Source organism: Terrapene carolina, unplaced genomic scaffold (assembly GCF_002925995.2).
Source record: "Terrapene carolina triunguis isolate 2854851 unplaced genomic scaffold, T_m_triunguis-2.0 Scaffold85, whole genome shotgun sequence".
Taxonomy (NCBI): Eukaryota; Metazoa; Chordata; order Testudines; family Emydidae; genus Terrapene; species Terrapene triunguis.
The window spans coordinates 10,533,215-10,556,301 of record NW_020664436.1 but is presented as its reverse complement, the minus strand read 5'-3'; the positions used below and the strand labels follow the sequence as shown (position 1 = coordinate 10,556,301).

The 23,087-nt window shown below is 40.4% G+C and overlaps 1 protein-coding gene across 4 annotated transcripts in view; it reads left to right on the top strand.

The window, feature by feature from the left end:
• Nucleotides 1-23,087, top strand: part of CRIM1 (cysteine rich transmembrane BMP regulator 1) — a 287,081-nt gene that overhangs the window by 26,735 nt on the left and 237,259 nt on the right. For all 4 annotated transcript variants that reach the window (XM_024209732.3, XM_024209734.3, XM_024209733.3 and 1 more), the window contains exon 2: nt 2,178-2,351. In XM_024209732.3, coding sequence (XP_024065500.2) covers nt 2,178-2,351 — 174 coding nt within the window. The remainder of the gene's footprint in view (nt 1-2,177; nt 2,352-23,087) is intronic.

The following is a 23,087-nucleotide window of genomic DNA, read 5'->3' as shown; positions in this document are numbered from 1 at the left end:
AGCCCCACTATAATTGAAGCTAAATCTTGTCCTAATAAAGCTAATAAACCCTCCTTATGAGCCATCTCATTTAACCCTTTCTAGAGCATTTATTGATCAAAACAGACTTCCTCAAAGTGATTACATCTACCAAGAGGGCAAGTGAGTTTAATATGTTGATGACCATACCACCTTTTGTACTGTGGTCTACAAAGACAGTCACCAGTGATGTCCCATCTCAGCTTTTCACCTGTCCAATGCATTTCCCTCTGTTCTTCCTGAGACCTTTCATGTTCTGGGGAAACCTGTCTCCCCATACCATAGATGTGAAAAGAGGACTCCATTCATATCTGGAAAAGACCAAGTCCTTTAGAAATTGAAGCAGGCAGTTTGTATCATAGGGATAGATACCCATGGAAACATATTACCAGACACTTTTTCCTACTAGATACGATGTTACATCTTCGCTAGGAAACCAGTACCTCCTGGTTTAAATAGCCACAGCAACACCATCAGTGGTATACATTAGACATGTTCCTCTGGTGGAGATATGCGAAGAAATAATCTAGAATTCAGTTCACACTTTCACCAGACTGTACTCCAGTTAGTCCAGAAGTATCTCTTGCTCAAGTGTTTTATTCTCCATGATGTTTGAAACTCCCTTGCACTTTCTTGTCCTGCTGCCTAGTCTCATTATGGTTTTTAAAGCAACTACAGTTTGCTGTGATCTTTAAAACTTATCTTCAACTTTATAGGAAACTGCTTTGCAGCACCAGTGCAAAGGATTTTAGTTAATATATTTTGTTTTGCTCGTTAGGTGAATTGGTAAAATAAGATTTTCATGAATCCTTTCTTCGCGTCATTAGTAGGATTTGATTGTTAATAATTTCAGACTGTTTCATAGCAACAGGGGATTTGCCAGGCTGGATCAAACACTGTCCCTTCTAGTCCAGCGTCCTACATTTGGCAATGACTAATGTGATTTTATTTTTTTAAATCTCCCACTCCCTGTGCAACAATTGTGCATAGTGCACTAAGCCTGTTGTGTAGTTCTCTTGTGGGGGGCTTCTGGGGCATTTGTGCTTTATGGTACATGTTGATCATTATAAAAAGAACGAGAAGTACTTGCGGCACCTTAGAGACTAACAAATTTGAGCATAAGCTTCCGTGGGCTAAAACCCACTTCGTCGGATGCACAAAAGCTTATGCTCAAATAAATTTGTTAGTCTCAGGTGCCACAAATACTACTCGTTCTTTTTATTGCTACAGACTAACATGGCTACCACTCTGAAACCTGTTGATCATTATAGTATTCAGGAAAGACATGTAATTATCCCTAGCCGCATATTTAATTGATGATGATATCTTACACCATAGCAATGTGAAATTCAGTAACTGTGGATGGAACTTAATCTTCTTGTTTCAAAAGTACAGTCTGATCACTAAAAGAGAAGCTGCTTAGCAGTTGGCAGCGAAGAGCCTGTGAGACAGTTGTGCAGTTTTTCCTAGTATAGTGATGGGTGTTTGCATACACTAGAAAGGCCACTGTTGTTGATGACATTAGTCTATGATATTATCAGACCTCTCTTAAATTCACTATAGTATTCGATTCAGACCTCTTGCAGAAGTTAATTCCACAGATTTACTACATATAGCATGCAATAGGTCCTATAACTTGTGTTAATTTCCAATGTCCCCTCGTTATCTGACTCAGCAAAACAATTTTGACTCTCCCCTGTATAATCCTGACTATTCAGATTCTCTCCAGCAAATCATTCTAATTTAAAGTAGTTTGCTAAAGGTATTGCAGTTTGCACAAGTGAGAGTGCTGCTTTAAAGTACGTGTTTTTCCCACGCACTTGATCTTATTGCATGCAAATTATTTCCTCAGTATTAATGCTAATAGCAGAACAGGGAAATGTAACAAACAATACAGTATTCAGCATTCATATTGTCTGGATTAATCTTTTTCTGAATAAATGAAATTGCTGCATGTGGCCCTCATATTTTATATAGCCAAAAGAAGTGGCATATCAAACATAGGGTGTCCAGTTTAGAATAGCATTATTTTTTTAATAGCAAAAAACAAAGCTTGTTGAGTGCACCTAATGTTGGCACTTTTGTGGGCAACTTTAATGGCATTAAGTGGACTTAAGTGAAAGTACAATGAACATAGTGCCTTCATTTTGTTTTTTCAGATGAAAATTGGGATGATGATCAGCTGCTTGGATTTGAACCTTGCAATGAAAACCTTGTAACAGGTTGCAACATAATCAATGGGAAATGCGAATGTGACACCATTCGCACCTGTAGTAATCCATTTGAGTTTCCAAGCCAGGATGCTTGCCTGTCAGCTTTAAAAAGGATTGAAGGTAAGCACTTGATTTTAGTAATTTTCAGCTTGTAATTCCTTATTGTGCATCTTTCACTAGGGCCTATCACTAAGTGATAATACTTGATCCTTAAAACAACTTAAGTGGTTTCAGGGACTAACTGCCTTTAACTTCCAAAAAGAACAGGTGTTAAAGATGTTATTAGCACTGTGGAGCTTAAGGAAGGTGTGGTTTATCCAGCTTGACTCTCAAGACCGTTGATTTGAAAATCGATGAGACTGATATCTTTCTTTGTGCTAAGTGTCTTTTTAAAAAGTGCATTTCACTGTTGACAAGGACAAAACTAACACAACTTGTTTAGGTGTCCTCTTTTGACCTTTGTGCAGCTTCACAAATTCTTATAGTTGTGGCAAAGCAAGTTGTTCAAAATTACATTGTTATATTTAAAGTGATAGACACATGAACAAATGGGACTTTAAATGTCATAAATAAAGAGCAAAAGATCTTAAGGTGTTCTTGGTTGCCTTGATTCACAATGTTTTGCATGATGGAATTGCTACTCCTTTTTCAGAAGTATATAATGTAGAATTACTTTAATACTAGTATTTCTCAATTACTTGTCTTCCCTTTGTTCTAGCTCACTTTAGATCAACACTTTTGTGTATACTTATCCTCAAACTCACATTTGGTGTCATAGCACTTAGGACATTGCTATATTACATGCTACTTAACAAAGCAGTCCTAAATTCAGCCAGAGAGTCAGTTCAGGGATATTGGGTTGCGATCAAACCTGCATGAAGTACTTTTTAAAAGTTCTCTGAGCTGGGATGGAAAATGTGGTGGTTCTTGACAGCTGTCTGTGCAATTTTACTTTGTCATAACATTTATTTTCCAACATATCCTAAGAATTTATGAGGAGATTATTTGAAATATGTGAATGAGTGAATTGGCCTCAACTAAAAGTCCACATGGTGACTCACTGCAGTGTTAAAGTTAAATGTTCTAAAAGAATACTAGTCATGTTGATCTGAGTTACGAGGGTAGTTTAAATAAGTAAACTAACAAGTTGTCAGGAAAACAAAATGTTTTATGAGACTTGCCTAAATGTGTGAATCTTAATTAAGCAATGGAAAATGACAGTAATTTGAAAACCTGCTAAAGTTATCAAACAATAAACTGGAAAAATATGGAATAAAGCAGCGAGAGTGAATATTCCTCTGTGCTGGGTCTGATCTGTTAGAAGCTCACCCACAGTAGGGGGTTGTAGTGCTAGTTTATTGGATATCATACCCCAATTGGAAAAGTTTTTAAAATTGGTACAAAATCTGTGTTTAGATCTGGTCTAGAATTGTAGTAATACCAAGGGATGTGTCTGAAGTACAAAAGGCAGCAAAGAAACTATCACTTCAAGTTTGCGTCTTGTTTTAAAATTTTGTCTGCAGTCTTTTTCACAGTTCATTACTTGGAGTGGTAGAGATGTCTAATGCTGTGAGAAAGAAGCACTGAATTCTGATCCTGACTCTGACAAAGACAGCATCTGTGGTCTTAGAGAAACAGACTGAGAAGCTGTAACTTGCCTGTCTCAGAAAATGAGTTTATAATATTGATCTGGCTACTGAACAAGAGTGTTCTGAGGATTAATGTTTGTAAAGTACTTGGATAAAAGTCAAGTACCATTACAGATATCTAATTTATAATACTGTAGGTTAGTAATGTTGGACTATTTGTATCTCTGGGAGATAATATACGTGCTGTGTATATCTTAACAAGCTTCAAATGATGTCTGCTGTCCTGAGTAATTTATTTCTAAGTGATTTAGCCCGTACTCTTCTGTCTACTTCGTACTGCTTGTGAAGCCCTTCAGTTACGAAACTATAGAAAAATTATTTGAAGCCACATTAAGTACTTTAACGGTGAACAGAATAAGTTTTGTCTTTCACTGGTTTTTGCTCTTTGTTTTTAAACAGCGAATACTTTGAGAAAATAAAAATGTTCAGGACTGACTGACTCTCGTGTGCTCTCGCTCTCTCTCCTGGAACACTGAAAGCCTAGTTAGCATGTAAGCCATTGTCACTTCATGACAAAGCTCTAATACAATTTTCTTCTGTAAAAAAAGGAGTCAGCTAGACTCCTAACAGGTGTTCATTGCTGATAGCAAACTACTCAAAGCATCATACAGAACATGACTTACAGCGTCTGTCTTTCCACAGATTAAACCTATTTTTCTGAATTAGTAGCAAAAGGGGAGGGAGAGAAAAGCATAGACACCACAGATTTTCTTGAATATGACAGAGGATAATTAAATTACATCATAAAGCATCAACCCTGTGGATATATTTTTAGCAGAACTGTTCCCCCATTTATAAGCAGAGAAACATTTTAAAAAACAAAATAAAAAGGACACACACAAAAAACCCTATGTGCATTACTACCCATTATAATAGTGAAACAAAGGCCATGTTGTGTGTGCTGCCAAATACACATATGATTGAAATAAAAATGTGCTTTACCTTTTAAGTACTTCTCATAAATACACAGGGAGAAGCTATACTGGTATGACTGCGTCCACACTAGGGAGTTGTACTTGTTAAATTGTGTTGGTTTCTAAAGCAGTACAAAAACTCTGGAGACAAGCCCTTGGTGATTCACTGTTATCTGAGAATTGGGGAAGGACAAAACAGTTTGACCAAACTAAGAATCTGCCCAAGCCTTTGCTTAAATTGCTCCCACCTAGGCTAAAACATGGCTTCAAACATGCTAGCTTGTATCTTTACTAGAATTTTCAATTGCATTAACCTAAAGGAATTGAGCTGAAATAAAAATGGAAAAACACACCCTTTTTGCCAGGACATGACCTGAGTGTTTTGGTTTTACTCTGAAAATTGATTGTGACCAGGACTCTTACTTGACAGATGTATTCAGTGTCAAGTCTGCCTACTACAGTTGTGAAAAGTACTTAAACAGCATAATCAAGGCTCCCTATTAATGTTTCTGATAAACTTAATGGATTGAGCTTTCTAATGCCATGTCGACACTATAAGATTGTCAACTTATGTTGTCATACAGCCATCACAGTTGTTAAATTGCTTGTGTGCGCGTGCACATTTGTGGTGGTGCACCTCCTCACCATAAGCATTTGTATTGATTGTATTGTGTGTGTGTGGGGGGGGGGGAGAGGGGTAGGGGGTGGTATTTTGGGATGGCTTGTGAAAGCCAGTAACAGTTGACATAAGCAGTGTAGACACTGCATTGACCTAATTACATCAACTGTGATTCTACTCCGCTCTGGGAGGTGGTGTTACTAAATCGGTGTAGAGAGGCGCTTATGTAGGCAGGAGGCAAATTTAAGTGAAGAGACTTCCACAGCTAGGTTCGACGCAAGGCAGCTTATGTCAACCTAACCATGTCATATAGAGCAGATGTAAGTCTGTCACACTGAAAGGCATTTTTCCCACTCCTTGTATCAGTTGTGTAGCAGTTCTCCGCACACTGTCCAGTTTTTTTAATGTGCCTTTTCAAATGTGGATGCCAGAACTGGACACATTATTCTAGTGTCAGTGGTGATTATACAAAGGTTAAACCACCTTCGTACTTTCCCATGTATATTCCCCAAGGATGACATTAGCCTGGTTTACCACAGCATCGCACTTGGGAGTTCATGTTCAGTTACATGTTCACTGTGACCCTGAAATCCTTTTCAGAGTCATTACTGTACAGGATACTGTCCCACATTCTGTAGATATGGCCTACATTCTTTGTTTTTTGAGATGACTTTGCATTTGGCTATATTAAAACTTTTTTATTTTAATGGGTCCAGCTTATCACGCTACCCAGATCACTCTGTATGACTGTCCTGTTCTCATTTACTACTCCACTGATCTTTGTATCGTCCACAGATTTTCTCAGCAATTATTTTTATATTAACTTCCAGGTCTTTGATAAAAATATTGACTCAGGCCTAATACCTATCCCTGTAGTACCCCTACTAAAACGTTGACAACTACTTTTTGAGATCTGTCCACCATTTTTTTTTTAATCCATTGGCCTATTGATCTGTGGTATATTGATATTGTATAGTGCTGATTTTTTTTTCTTTTTAAATCCTGATGTGGGGTACTATGTCAAATACATTAAAGTCTAAGTATATTACACCCGTGTAGTTATCTTTATCAATCACACTTGTAATATCAAAAACTGAGATCATATTTGTTCGACAAGACCTAGTTTCCATAAACCCATGTTGACTGGCATTAATTGCATTTCCATTATACATCAGAGGCATCCACACCCCAGAAACCACAGAGAGCTCCAAAAGAAAGACACCCTCCCTAGTAAGAACCCCACACACTCACTTTTATTTTTATATAATATAAAAATAATAAAATCTTCATCTTTTCGGGTATCAGGGTGGGGAACATTACATACCAGACTCATGGGGAGGCAGGGGATTGAAAACCAGCATTACCCTCACTGTTTCACATGGTAGAAGTATGGGCAACAGCCGTGCAGGGGGCTTATAGTGGAGAGGGAAAGTGCACACTGCCATCATTGTTGCTCTTTCATATAAGGATGCTGCAGTGCCTCTTTTGCTGACAGCCATTTATCAGTGTTAAATATTAAGAGCCTCTTCAGGAGACAGCCGTGGGTGGGAGTAGGTAGAGGAGGGTAAAATCTTAAATGTCACTTATCACTTGAAAGTCAAGAAACAAAACTGTAACTCCCAGTGCCCATTTTCACTCCCAAGGAGTGGGCCAGGAACACTCTGATGCACAAATAACTGTGTTTTCTTGAGTTTCTAACTTCAGCTGGTTAATGACATGGGAACACCTTTCTGTGTAACTAACAATTAGGAAACTAAGTAAATAAGTACAAAGTAATTTAAGATTATAAAAATAAATAAATTGCTTGCAACATACAAGCAGCTATTCAATATTTTGTGTTATCCTCACGGTTCAATGTGTAACCCCAGGCTTTGTTTACTGCACACCATTCAAACCCTGCTCTGAAGACAGAATTGTTAATTTTTTCTCCTGGACTTTCCTATGGCACTTACCGCTGCAGTATCTTAGTGTTTCACAGATATTTAATTAATTTATTTTCACAATACCCCGATGAGATAAGAGTGTAGGTACGACATGTATGCATATGGTCATGTAGACATCGAGTAGAAACTAATTGGTTATATTTTTAATAAGTTTGTTTGATTTAATAAGTAGCTTTGAAACAGCTTGACTGTGAGCCTTGATACTGGGTGTAAGATTATTTCGCTGTATCCCAGATGTGACAGTTTAGCAAATTTTTATTTGAGGTCTTGTCTGTCTTGAAGTTTAAATATGGGCAAGGAATTACATTAAGTCAAGACAATGGGTCTTAAGTTATGACCAGGAAGACAACAAGCCCCAATAACCAAGAGGTCATTGATGATGGTTTCTGCTGTTGATCTCAACCCCTTGTATTTAAGTAATCTTGGTAACCATCACTTCTTGCTATTCCATCAGTGTTGCTTATTTGGGACAAACATAGACTCATGGATGTGACTAAAAAACAGTGCCCTAAAAGGAGAATCCCGTATGTGGATCAAGAGTCAGAATGGCATTGCCTAATCAGGATTGGACCATGCATTTGGGGTGAGAAACCTGTGATTTCCCCTGATTTTGATCAAAAGATCATCGGAGAGGTTGCGTGGGACGAATCCACTCTGAGTTTCACCCATAAAAGACCAGGTAAATGAGGAAGAAATGTGTTCCTCTTGAGATCACTACAGATGACAACTCAACATCTCTACTTACTTCAGAAGGGCTTGTATACACTTACAGTGCTGCAGTGGCACAGCTGTCACACTTGAGTGAAGGCGCTATCTATGCCAATGGGAGAGCTGCTCCCATTGATATAGGTATTCCACTTCCCTGAGAGGCGGTAACTATGTTGACAGGAGAAGCCCTTCCATTGGCATAGCACTGTCTATATCAGGAGTTAGATCGGTAGAATTGCATCACTTGGGGGTGTTGATTTTCCATCCCCCCCCGAGCAATGTAGTTAAACTGACATGAGTTGGTAGTATAGACCAAGCCAAAGACATCACAGATAAGTCAGCTGACCTGAGAGTGATCCCTCACTAGTGTAATGGTACTTGTGACAGAAAATGTTGCCTGGTTCCCCAGAATGCAGCTCCTGACTGACTCTGAAGCTCCACAAGGCAAGCAAGCTAAAGAGCAAATACCCAAAGAGAAACTTGTTTAGAAAAAGTATGTCTACATTGCAATTAGACACCCACAGCTGGCTTGTGCCTGCTGACTTGGACTTTGAGGCTGTTTCATTGCAGTGTAGGCTTCCGGGCTCAGGCTGGAGCCTGGGCTCTAGGACCCTGCAAGGGGGGAGGGACCCAGAACTCAGGCTTCAGCCTGAGCCCAGAGGTCTGTGCTGCCATGAAACAGCCCTGTAGCCTGAGCCTGGTGAGCCTGAGTCAGCTGGCACAGGCCAACTGCAGGTTTTTAATTGCAGTGTAGACATACTCTTTGTCTATTTAACAGGACTGTGCAGGGATGCCTGCCACAAGAGACCTATCCTAACTGTGTGTATGTATGGCTGGCCATTAACAGTAATAGCCCGGGTGTTTATAAGTATATAGTGTAAGTTTTTACTTATGGGTAAGTATTAACTAACCTAGGTTTAAAGCAAATCTTAAAATTGACCTGAGCCACCTGGGTTACCTACAGATTTAAACCTGAGCCCATTTTTTCCACAAGAGAAAATAGAAGATATTAAATAAATCATGTAATCATTGTTAATGTTGTGATTTGATTATTGGCTGTGCTCATGCAATAACTTCACCAATTGTTGGTCTTAAACTGTTCTCTTTGTAGTTACTCAGTTAAGTTGTATTGTTAACTCCTTGATTTAACTCAATTTACAAAGTAATGTCATTATTATCCTATTAATACTTCAGGGAACTAAAAGAAACTATATAACTTTGTAGTTAGTGCTCTTGAACAAAAATTGCAATAATATACCGAAATTAGTTTTTTCTGATCAACTGGTGATGAGCTAAAAACAATCCTAAGTTAAAGGGACTCCAGTTATTCTTAGAGCATTGGTCTCAGGTCCTAACAAAACCCATATTATTACATATTATTATTAGCCCCATTTTCAGATGGGTAGCTGAGGCACAGAGAGATTAAGGTCAAAGTAACCACTAATTTTGGGTGCCCAATTTGAGGCACCTAGAACCTGATTTTTCAGAATTCTTTGCATAATATAGCATGAAATATGTTCAAAGCACAGTTCCTGTTGACTTCAGTTGCCACTGAGGGTTCTCAGTGCTTATGCATGTCAGACCCCAAGATACCAAGTTGGGCTTTCAGAAATTGAGGCACTCTCAATTAGTGACTACCTATAAAAGGATTGGTTTAAGTGATTTGCCCAGCATCACATAAGAACTGTGGCAGAGGTGGGGTAGAATCCAAATCTTTTATGCCTTAACCTTAAGTTTTTCCTTTCTTTTCCTGTGATGCCCTGACTCATTCATTACACTTCCAAGTTCTGTAACCAATGAAGCAGGGATCCTACAGACAGGTCTCCTTTTTATAACACAATCCTGATTCATCCCCAAAGCAGGTCCATCTGATGTACTGAATGAGGCAGAGTTCCTGTGGGGAAAATTAGTTTTTGATCATCATAATGCATGCACAGGCAAACTGGATTCTGGCATTTTCTAACTTTTTATTGCTTCACTTTACAACCTTAATGTTCTTTTAATATAGGTGTGTATGTGTGTAATTGCCTAGGTTTTTAAAAAGCAAACTGGAAAAATAATACTATCATGTGGCATTATTAATACGCAGGTTAGTTAATCAGCAAGGTTGGAATGTTTAGATCCTCTACCACCTGGGCTAATGGGGTAACTCATAGCAATAGTAGGTTATCATCCCCCGTGAACCAACACAAAAGTGGGATGAGACACTCTCTACCAGTGGGTTTCGCAGAGGAATGGTGAGACCCAGATCTTGGGTCCATTCCAGGCTGTGGAGGGAAGTATGCTTTAGTGAGCATAGACTCTTTTGCCCATTTTCCTGCAAGGTGAACCCTTTTTGCCCTATTTCTCTACTAGTTCTGTTTCTTCTCCACCCCTGACTTGTCACAGTCTCAATTTCTTGGTCTTCTCATCCTATTCCTAGTCTTCCCTCCAGGCTTGCTGTACAAGTTCCAGTCTGTCCCTCCCCACATCCTGTTTCCCTGCCCAGCCAGTCCTTCCCAGCTCCTCATCTGATCTCTGTTCCCGCGTCCCCTACTGGCTCCCAGACTTCATCTCCCTTCCTGGGCTCTTTATCCAGTGTCAATTTCCTGTCCTTCCCGCGTCTCTCCCTCACTCTTTGTCCCAATTTCTTGCCCTGCTGGTCCCAGATTTCTCCCCAGAGCCCAGCTCCTTGTCAAGTGAGTTACCCTTCCCCTCACTGGTTCCTAGTCCCAGTCTTTGTTCAGCCAGTCACTCTGTCTACCCATAGTTCCTCATCCAATCTGTGTTTCCCTTCTACTCCCACCGCCAGCTGACTCCTAGTCCCAGGTTCTTTGCACAACATCCCCTCCCCTTCGAGCCCCTTTCACCTGCTCAATCTTTCACCAGACTCTTCGTCACATTCTACACCTTTTCTACCACTCTGACCTGCTTTTGTCTCCTCTGCACTCAAAGCTGCCTACTTCCTCCTCTTCAGAGTGCCAGCAGGGGGAGGAGTATTGAAAGCGCAGGGGAGACAGGCTCCCTAGCCTCTGTTTCAGTGTCTTGTACCATCGCAGACTGAAGCAGCTGGAAGCTGCCTTTATCAGTAGACTTGGGCTTAAGCACGCTCATTTTGTTCTGTGGGGAAGAGACCCGCTGAGTCCAGTCACAGGGAAGATTCGTGAGAACTTTCAGAATAATTCAGCCTGAGGTTGATACCCAACATTGAAAAATTCTGTCCAAATGGTTGGTTGTGCAAAGTTATGCACAGCTGAAAACAGGGTCTATCATGGGAAGTGTCTGGCAATCAGCCCAACCTTGGAATGTTCACATTAGCGATGGTTAAACATTTAATGGTCATAAAGCTTCATGTTTCATGGCATGAGACAATGGATAAATTTGAGGCTAGGAAAAAAAACTTATATGAGCAAGTTATTATGTAAATATATATTATAGGGGTTTCTTGAATCTTCTGAACGAAGGAAGCATCAGATACTGGGTCATGGTAATCAGGATACCAAGACTTGATGGATCACTGGTCTGATTTGATGCAGGAATTCCCATGTTCTTGAGCTCAGGGCAGTAAGTATGGCTATTTTCAGCTTCTGAAGGACCTATTGATGGCAGTTTGGTCCAATTGGGAAGCTGTGACAGACCTGGCCCGTGGGTGGGGGTTTCCAGAACCTGAATCTGGGAAGAGTCAAGTCAAGCCTGTGAGCATGAAAGAATCAGATGGCTCTCAAACTTCTTTATAGAAGAAAAGAGGAAGTTCTTAGCAGATGGGCTAAGCTAAAGTGTAGTGTTTCCTGGAAGATAGCCTCCCCCTCCTATTTTCCTAAACATTCAGAGACCTACTGATAGGGCCTAACCCTCAGAGATGCAGAAACCCATCTTTCACTAACTTCAAATGATATGGGTGCTCAGTACCTAAGAAAATCTGATTCTGAGGTTATAGGTGTGGAATTCCTCAAGTCTTGTTCTCATCAGATGCGAAAACTCATTGTAGTGTTGTCCAGCTAAAGGACTCACTAAAAATTTTGGAGAGGCTCTCTGAGAGTTGCTGAGGGAGAGGGATATTCTAAGTTTATCCTTCAGCAGGCTGGTGCATTCCAAAGGAAAAAATAAATCCTCAAATATTTTGATTAGACTGCAACTCCGTGTCAAGCATTAATAGGCCCTGATCTGGGCTTGATACTGCTGTAACACACATGTACAGACTGAGGATTAGGAAGCAATGGTTTAGTAATCTACAGAGAGCAATGAGTATGCCACCAGATGCAAAGAAATCTTTCCAAAACCCTTAATTTAAATGCTCCTGAACACCATTTCCATCAAGTTTGTAATAAAACACACAAAGTGACATGAGATAGAAAATGTGTTTTAAATGTGAAAATTAAAACCATTTCTTTTTGGCGGTGTGGGGGCAAATGTTTGTTGGTCAAGTAAATGCACACCATCTCTGCAGCAGACATCATGTTCTGGTGGAAAATTTGGTCAAACTGCACTCTAGAACAAATATAGTTCTTCACACATTTTATGCACTTTAATTTCATATAACCTTTTTTGTTGAGGAAGAGGGATTCTTGTTTCCTCTCCCCCCGTTTTTATTTTAAAGTTCCTGAGATTTGCTGATTGTGAAGATGGTTGAAGTTATTTGAAACATACTTTTTGCATTCCATTATTCTTACACGTAGTTGAATAACTCTAAAGCTGGTCTAACAGGTATTACAGCATTTGCCTGTATTAAACATTAAATTTCAGAAAGCAGCTTCATTCTAAATATTAGCCTTCAATTGTTCATAAATTTCAGACTTCTTTTGGGCTGAAACTTCACCTGTGGTCTCAAAGGTTCATACTTCATGGAGAATTAGAGCTAAATAAGTTGAATTTTTATTGAATTATGAGTGTTGGAATAAATCTTCTACTTTCAAAAAAATTCATGAATGTTTTTGCTCAAATAACTGAAATGGCTGAACTTTAAAACTTGGCATCTATCTTCAGTTAGGAATGTGATGCTGGCAAAGGGCCAAATTTTGCCCTTAAATGTGCCGATGTTGCCTGTTAACTAAAATGGGAACCAAACATAGGTATTTGAAGGCAGAATTTAGCCCAAAGTGTGGGGGAAATTGTTTTAGTAGTTTTAAACCTTTATTAATAATGTTTGTGCATGCCAGATCTGTACATTTTAAACTGTTCAAAGGCATGCATCACAGTCTGAGAGAACACTCTGCAGTTTAAATTGTTTCTGCCAGTATTCTCAGTTTTTTGTGCAAAAAGGGAACTGGAATTAAATCAATAACAAACACGATTTAATTAAAAGTACCACCTTTGCACAAGAACCCATCTGTGAGCGCAGATGACTGCACAAAATGTTTAACTGCATAATTAAACTCTATTTTAGCCGATAAGAGTTTTGTAAATAAGTATTTAACTACGGTTTCACAAGAGAAATGCATTCTGCTCAAGGCACCCTCAGTCAGGGATTAGTGGTGTTCTTTCTCATCTTCTCTATCTCTAGACAATGCCCTGTGTATATTGTAGCAAGTTGGCTCTAAATTCCATGGCAAAGTCTGTGACAGTTGGGAAATTCTGCAGCAGCTTTCAGGTAGATTAAAAAACTGAAGCTTTTATTTAATTAAACATGAAAATTGATGATAGTACAGTATTCCGTTTTTGTTTAGTTTGACTTATTTTAATATTGTGCTTACATTCTTAGGTGTTGCAGCTGAATTTTATTGATGGTGCATAACTTCATTGTATACGTTGTTGGGGAGGGGTGGAAAGGGAAAGCCAGAAGCTTAAGCATCTGGCTAGGGGACATTTGGAACCTTTGGCACTCAGGAAGTTGTGGGGTGTGGGTTGGGATTGTAGGAGAGGCACATTCTGCTAAAATAATTAGCAGTGAAATAATATTGACATTCAAGCTCTCATCTTTAGATTCAGCGTTAACACCCCATGGAGACAAATGGGTGCTGATCATATCTCACTTTCAGCTACTTGAAGCTATCATTGGCAGGCATCCATGCCATCTGATGCTTATGGGCTTCTATTCAGATACTATGAATTGTCCTGGACTCATCAAAGTGAAAACATAGCATAGCTGAGAGCAACCTACCATTACAACTTGCTGCCAGCATTATTCAAACATGTCTTAATGCCTGGTCGTTGTCTTTTCCTGCCCAGCCACAACTGGATTTCCTACCTGGGTAACTTTGTCTTCCTTTTATATGTAGTGACAAGTTGCAAGTTCTAAAGCAAATGTTGTGAGACATAACAAGATTGTCTTCCCTCAAACTGGAACAAAACTGCATTTAAACTTTACTGGAGGGTGGTTGCCCTGGCAAAGCCTTTTGCAGGAGGCTGCAGAAGATACAGTTGGGATCAGAAGTTTTCACTATCTGCGCTTTACGGGGGCGAGAAAGTCTGGCTGGAGTTCCTAAAGGTTGCTCTTTGGCATGATCATTGGGATGGAGGTGTAGGCTTGTGTGCTTGCCCATGGCCTCTTTTCTGGGCAAAGGCAGACAATGTAGGTCTTATATTTAAATATGTAGTACAGTAACTCCTCACTTAGTCGTCCCAGTTAACGTTGTTTCGTTGTTACGTTGCTGATCAATTAGGGAACATGCTCGTTTAAAGTTGTGTAATGCTCCCTTCTAACGTCTTTTGGCAGCCGCCTGCTTTGTCTACTGCTTGCAGGAAGAACAGCCCCTTGCAGCTAGCTGGTGGGGGCTTGGAACCAGGGTGGACCGGCAGCCCCCTATCAGCTCCCCGCTCCCCTAAGTTCCCTGTGCAGCAGCTGCCTGCAGTTCAGCTGTGTCCCTCCTCCCACTACCATGTGCTGCTCCTGCCCTCTGCCTTGGAGCTGCTCGCCGAGACTCCTGCTTGCTGTGCCGGAGGGGAGGGAAGGAAGAGGGGGGCTAATGTCAGGGTGTCCCCCTCCGCCTTGCTCCTGCACCCCGCTTACCCCATCTTGTACTTAAGAGAAATGTGCATATCTCCCTCCATTCCTGCTGCCTTGCAGAGTGAGAGAGTTAACCCTTGAGGGCTCAGCCAATTGCTAGTTCATCACTTAGCAATAAGGGAAATATCCCACCCTCTGACTCCTCCACCTCAACCAAGCTTCACAATCATGATCACTGTGTACCAGTATTAAATTGTTACACACACACACACACACACACACACACACACACACACATATATATCATATAGTCTTTTGTCTGGTGAAAAAAATTTCCTTGGAACCTAACCCCCTCATTTACATTAATTCTTATGGGGAAATTGGATTCGCTTAACATGCTCATTTAATTGGACAGTATTGTGATTAATACTAACTAGCAAGTTAGTTTGGTTATTCAAACTGAAATCTGGAATTCTGGCTTTTGAATGTTAAAACGTGCAAGCTTTAATACTGTGTGAAGATTTGGTTTAATTTTATTTAATACTTTTGGAGACTGGTATGTTAAAAATTTACACACCTACACATACATAAAATATGATATTTTAGAATGTTTAATCACTTGAAGCTAGAACTGGGTGGAGAAAGGATTTCTGTTTTGTGGAGTATTTTGGAAATATTGGTTTTGTTTAGGTTTGGATTGCCCTGGAGCAGCAGACCCTTGATGCCCTGGGGTCCCCAGCAGCTTGCCAGGTGAGGTGGCAGGAAATAAAGCTAGTTTCCGACATAAACATTTCTACGAAACATTTTGATTTTGATAAATTGGCAATTTTAGACAAAACTCTTCATCAATTGCTTGGAAAATGTAAACTATTTTTAAATATTATGGAAACAGACTAATATTGTGGACATTTAACTGTAATAAAGGTGTATTCTTTTGTTGAAATATTTTGTAATTTAGTGCTACAGTATTCTTAGTGAATCTGAGCCGCTATCACTATGGTTCCCAATCTAGTTCTTTATCTTCTCCATTTTTCTATCAGTGGAAAAACATTGATTGCTGTGCTTAATCAGAGCAGTGACCCTTTCTACCGAAAGCTAATAAGTCTTACTATTAATGTAGACCTAAAAATAAGAGCTGACAAGAACCATCTGGATTGTAGTGAAGCCATTTATATTGTCTCATAAAATCCTATACTCAAAATTTAATTCAAATTTGGTTGGGTAAAATCTGCACATGAATTGAAAACAGACTTAAGGCCGTTAGCAAAGGGTAATTGATAAATTGCAAAGTATGGTTGGGGAGACATTTAGTGGGATTTTGCAGGGATCAGTGGAGGGAGTAAATAGTAATTTAATGAAAATAGAGGATGATATTAAAGTGGGGAAGTGTTGTGACAGTTACAAATGCAAATATAGCTATGCACTAGAAACATGAGCAAGAAATAAAATGAGAATCAACTTGAAAAAATGCAAACTAATATTGTACGTGTGAGCAAGTATAATCCAGCATAGATTCAATAATCAGGTGAAACCTGAAAAGCAGTGATGTCTGCATATGCTTGCGTGTAATGCAAATAATGATATATTGAAGAGTGGCTGGCTAGTGCAACTTTTAGCTGCATAGACACAGAACCTCAGAAATTGGTGTTTGTACTTCATACATTTGGAAAGGTGCTGGGTTCTGGTTGCAGGCTCTGTGTGGAAGATGGAAGATCTACAAGGGCTGCTCCCCTCCTACGTTTTTCTCAGAGACCTGGGGGAAAGGGGAAAAGGTGGGGAGAAGATGCAGGGAGACTAACATAGTGTCATGCCTCGGAATTGACTGTATGCTGGAGAAATTCCTCAGGCAGGGAGTAGGGAACCAGCTACAAGGCATGTACCCTTGAGCTTCCTGTCTTCTATATGCTTCTGTGACTGTAATCCGTACAGAATCAGCTGTGGAAAGTTGATTAAGAAATAGTTAGAATGCCTCAAAATACAGATATAAGGCTCACCACTCCCTCTGGTCTCTTCTAAATCTGAGGAAGGGGCCAATGGAATACAGATTTCAAAATCTAAGTTGGAGGAGCTGCCGGCTGAATGCCCAGGACTCTCTTCAAACTGTTTTCCATGTCCCCTGAACTTCACTCTGTGTGTGTGTGTGTGTGTGTGTGTGTGTGTGTGTGTGTGTGAGACACGTGCTCTAAGAAAGTAGCAGGTTTCCCCTTCTACAATGTATTACTGTAGACAAATGTAGTAGTGGTGAGATGTTTTTGACTGGCTTCAAAGTGATCCTTCACTTTTATGCAGGTGCTTCAATTTTATGCATGGGAGTAGTTACATTCTCCTTCAGAAGCATTTTGACATGAGGTAGTTGATTGGTTCCCTGCCCCTCCCTTCTTTCCACCTGCTGTCCCTCCATGAAGTCTCTTGACTCTAGGGACAACCCATGCATATAAAACTAAGCATGTAATTGTTTACAGGATCAGCAAGTGTGTTTTAAGGATTGTGTGTGTATATACACAAGTATGTACACATAAGTAGAATTTGATTGACTTTAAAACATTTACTCTCAATTTAATATTTTTAACTTAACCCTTACAGCTTTGTTCTTGAGTATTTGTTAGGGCAAGTGCTGTTTAAATTAGTCTGTGAGGGTTTTTCCCTGGGTTGGTTAGTTTGCCTCTTCATTATGATTGATTATTATCATCATTAATATGATTACTATTAATAATCATAATATTCAAAATAGTTTGTATTACAATGGTGCCTAGAGGTTCCAACCAAGATCAGGGCCCCACTGCGCAAGTCACTGTACAAGCACAGTAAGAAACAGTTACTGTTCTGAAAAGTTTATAATCTAAATAGACAAGACCAACAAATCAGGATAAAACAGTTATCCCCATTTTACAGATGAAGAACTAAGGCACAGAGATTAAGTGGTTTTTGCTGAAGATAGCACAGAAGGAGTCCCAAAGCAGGGCTGTAGCAAGACTATCCTTCCCCTCTAAGAGCTCCATCTTGTACTCTTTCACCTACCTATGATTATCCCAAGACTTCTCTACTTTTTTGGGTAGCCTTGGTGCCAGTATGGATTTCACATACCTCGTTTCAGAGAGTTTTTTTTTCTTTAAAAGCAGTGCCACTGACCAAATGTTTCCCATCTCCTTATGCACTATATATTATACTATCCAGAAAATACCTGTAGTCTGAGTTTTGTGCTATACTGTCAAATAGCTAGAATCTAGCTATGTTAGATCAGTCTGTGTTAAATCATGTTAATTTTATCTTTCAACACAGAAAAACTAAACAAAGCATTCCAGGTTAAGAGCTATAAAGATTCTTTGGAAAAGAACAAAATAGTGAACTTTTATAGTCAGTGGGTTTATGGCTGGCTTTGCAAACTTGAGTTTTATGCACATGTAAAATAGTTGTCATAGTGACAAACCAATCCACATTAATTTAAGGTGCTGGAATTTAAATGATTTGTAAGATATACATGCCAAAAATCTTAGCTTCTAAAATATTAATTACTGGTAATTTGACATGTTAAATGTTAGTTAAACATGCTTGGCACTGGCACATAACTCTGGAACGGCAAAGAAAATATTCACCCTAGGTTAAAAATACTGAAGTTCTTAAAATGTTCTTTTGACCTTTGGCTAATGGATATAGTCACATTGTAGCAAAGGAAATGCCTAACATTCTAGCATCTGGGTTTGAGTCTTCATACTACTTGGCACAGTTACCTCAGTAGGTCTCTTCTCTTTTTCCACAGTAGTCATTGCAGACTTTTTGCAGAAGTGGATAAGGGACAGTAGTAATGCCAAAAGCAACATGTCTTTTCTGTCTGCTCAAGGTGGGGGTATAGTTGAATGGCTTGTTTCATATGGTGTCTTGGGCAAAAAAGGAGAAGAAACAAAGCTATTGGAAGTCAGGCTGGAATTCTGTTTCAGTAATCCACCCAGATTCTACAATTTAAAAATTTCAGTAGCTTTCAGATTTATTTTGGGAAAGAATAGCCCACCTTTGAAAGGGGAAAAAAAAATTAAATGTAAAGCTTTTCAATAGCCTTGTCTTTTACATATCACAGTGAGTGCTGTATAAGAACAAAGATAGTAAAGAAAAAAATCAGCATTGCATTTTCTTCAAAGTCAGATTTCCCCTATCTGTCAGCGGTGTAACTGATGTCTCCTGTCTGAGGCATACTGGGTGGTATTGATGTGAGAGATTGGTGATATAGCTGTGTCAAATCCATCTTATTTTGTGAATACCATTTCTTTTCAGGGGCTCCCCTTTGTATTGCATTCTTCATTGTGGGCTAGACTAAACATCCATTATGTGTGGAGTTAGCAGGTTGGGGCATCTCTCAAAGAGGGCAGAGTTAAGGTTGGGTTGCAGGGCTAGCATGTACCTTAACTTTGTATTTCCTGGTTTTGAGGGGTTGAAGTTAACCCCTCTTTACATTCTAGAAGGTTATGAGGCACTACTGGGCAACATTCACTCTATCTTAATGATGTTTGGGGGCATTTAATAAGCAATAAGGAGTCCAGAGTGACCACATCCAGAGAGGCATATAAGGAGTTGGGATACCATGTGGAGGTTAGTCAAAACCTACTTAACCATCTACTTATGATCCACTGGGGAGTCTAGATCCAGAGCCTGGCACCAAAATAGTTTAAGTCTAATACATTAAGGCCATGTATGTACCACCAAAACAGGGCTTGTAGTACAGAAGGGAACTGCTCTAGTCACTATAGCTCCCTGCAAGCCACTACAATCCTGCTTCTAACCCTGTTATTGTAGGAGCACTGCAAGAGGAGTTTTTACCATCAGGTAGGAGACTAATCTAGCCCATAAAAGCTGCAACTGGCAGTGCTGTGCGGCAGGAACCTAGCTCCCAGCCAAGGGGTGGAGCTAACTGCAACAATGTAACAAGGAGGAGCAGGCCTGATTCCATACTAGTGGGCACTGTGCAAAAAGGAGGTCCAGTGTCCTTTGTAATTTCAAAAAATCTATAGTTTATGCTAAGAACTAGGGTAGGTTCAATTTACTCAATATTTGTTTGTAGAAGGTATATCCCTGCACTTGGTCTATGTTTAAATACAACTTAAATGTGCAGAAGTGTAACCGCAGTAGCTGGATGTTCAAGAGAATTTGAATAAGGATTTCATACTGTTTTTACATTGCACTGGGTTAAGTTTTCCCATTTCCTGGGTCTCTGAAGTTCTCTTACTGGCAGACTTATTTCTCATGCTGAATGTCACAACCTGGCCCAGTCTACCGCTCTGGATGGACACCAATCTATGATGAGTAGACTCCACTACTGGATCCCATGTTCTTCTAAGAACTCTAGTTTTGGGGTCCAAGTAGTGGTTAATACTATCAAGTGCTAGAAACTCAGACACCGACCGAGTGTGAATCCCCTGTCTGACACCCATCTTGGGCAACAAGACTGTGCAGCCACCTAGATCCCAGAACCAGTGTCAGTCCTCCTGCACCCAAAGTTGCTTATATACACTTCTGCAGAGTTCCACCTTGCTGTGGGCACTTAGCTTCTTGATTAATCTCTTTAGGGATAATTTGGTAGGTAAGTACATTAAACGCAGAATTAAAGGAATTTCTTAATCACAAACACTTTAACTCTTTGATGCTGTTTAAGAGTACAGATCTTTGAAAAACAAACAGTCCTGAGATGCACATCTATGAGTTTCATCTCACCCTTTTCTCTGGGTGAAGTCTGGTTAGTGTTTCGGGAAAGGCAGACCCTCTCATGTCTTCTCTGTTCTTAGCATGGACTTCTGGCATGTGGCCATGAACTGGCAGCTTGCTCAAAAAAGCAACTACTTTTTTTTTAGGGGGGAGTGGGGGGTCTTTATCCCAAAGCTGAAAGCCCAACCAGTAGCAAACCATTTGTTCCAGCAGAAAAGAGTCTTTTAATGTTGATGGCCCTTTCTTGCTCTGTGCCAGCTTCTTAGGCATTCAACTGTGTGTCAAACACCTACTTATGCAAGAGGACTCTACACTCACAGATACTACAGAAAGCTTTGGGAATAGAACACATGAGCACTGTTGGACAAAGTGTGAACACTTTCTCTGTGCAAACCCTAGGGGTTTACCTGCATTTGGTCTACATTCAAACAGAGGCTGCTCCACGCAAACCATCCTGTACTTGCTAAATGTTACCACCCCTTCACCCTTACCCTGCAAATTCCTTCTGAGATGTCCTCAGTTACATTCATGAAGCCCTACTGGCCGCTGTCAGAGAGGCTACCAGACTGTTGACAGTCTCCAGCACAAGAAGATACCCTAGTGCCCCTCTGACACAACCTACAAAACACAGTGCTGAAATAAGGCCTACTTGATCTTCACAGGTACACTAGCATCTGTCCTTATATTAGTGATGGCTCTGACAAGCTGCTGTACCTAAACCCTCCACCATTCAATATAACTACACCTAACACCGTGAATGTATCTGGGATGCATGAAGATAAATGCTGGAATTGAGCACAATGCCATGTTCTCTTAGGAGAAAAATCTACAATAAGTAATTCTAAGGCCATAGATCATCTAGTTTGACTTTCTGTATAACACAGGCCAGGGAACTTCATTGTTGCTTCATGTATTGAGCCTAATAGCTTGTGCTTGATTAAAGCAGCTTCTAATAGGGCAACCAGTCTTGATCTGAAGATATCAAGAGATGGAAAATCAAATCTCTTCTCTTGGTTGTTTGATCTTTACACCATCCTTACCCATTCCAGCTGTTGCCACTCCAGTGTGGATAGACTTAAAGTTGTTTCAGGGCGTGGGGAGTGTATCTTGGCATCACATTTCCTGTTTTTCAGAAGTTGAAGTTAGCCACTCTTCACATTCCAGAAAGCAGTGAGGAACTGCTGTACGTTAGTAACACTATGTTAATAAAGTATTGGGGTATTTAATTTTTAATTTAATTTCCTAAAAAAAAAGTCTCGGCACTGCATATACCATATAGCTCAGCTTTCCTCTTTCACTGCCTTTGGCTCCTTGGCAATGATTATCCTGTTCGCAGAAGGCACTGCATCATCTCCTTGGCTCCAGTCTGTCCAGCACAGCCTGTTCCTTTTTCTCCCCCCTCCCCTTTCTCTCTCATACTCTTCCCCACCCCCATTGATGGAGCAGTAAGCATCAGCATGGGACCTGCAGGTTGAGCTGGGGGGAGTATGCGGGGATTAACATGGAGTCAGTATGGAAGCATTTTTTTAAAGTGAGAACCACTTAGGGTGGGAGGGCAGTTGGTAGAAGGGATGGTCCAGTGGTTAGGACCATGGACTTGGAAGAACTGGGTTCAACTTGCTGCTCTGCTAACAGCCTTTGTGACCTTGGGCAAATCCCTTAATCTGTCTCTCAGTTCTTCTTCTGTAACAGAAGGATAATAGTACTTTCCTACCTCATAGGGGTGAGGAGTGTTGAGGATAAACATCTTAAAGGTGCTCAGACGCTATGGTGACTGTGGCCAGGTAAGTAGCTGTCCTTGATAGATATTGGGGCTTTTGAGGACAGAGCAGAAGCCCCTGAACCTCTCCCACTGCACAGTTCTGACCCCTGACTTTACGCCCACTCTTCCCTGTTCCCAAACCCCTCGTTGCTCTGACTCCCTCCATGTTTCCCCTAACAGTTCAGGTTCACCTGCTGCTACTCTGACAATGCTCCAGTTCCTCCAACAGTCATAGAATTTAGGGTCATAAGGGACCCCCCTGATGACCTAGTCTATTTCCTGTATATCACAGGCCACCAGTACATGAAACACAACAGTCATTTCTCCCCACCATGCCTGTTGCTTTGAGTCCTCCTCCCCTCTCCCCCCCATTTTGGTCCTCCATGCCCCTGGTAAACTTGTAGGGTTTTTGTGGAGGTGGCAAAGTGATGGGGTTGTGATGAGTGTTTGTACCACCTGGAGGCAGAGTGGAGATGCGGAGTCTCTACCCTATAATCTAGATCTAATATATGAGGAAGGGGCTCCACACATCCATATGCAGCATAGGAGGCCCAGAGGTTTGAAGTAGTCCATTCATCTCAATGAGAGGTTCTCAGCTGAATGAGAACCACCCCAGGGGACGAATATTGCATGAAACAATTGCTGTGAGATGTGATCTTCTCCATTCATCTCAGTAGATTTTTTTTCACCCGTCTTTCTCAGTGTTGT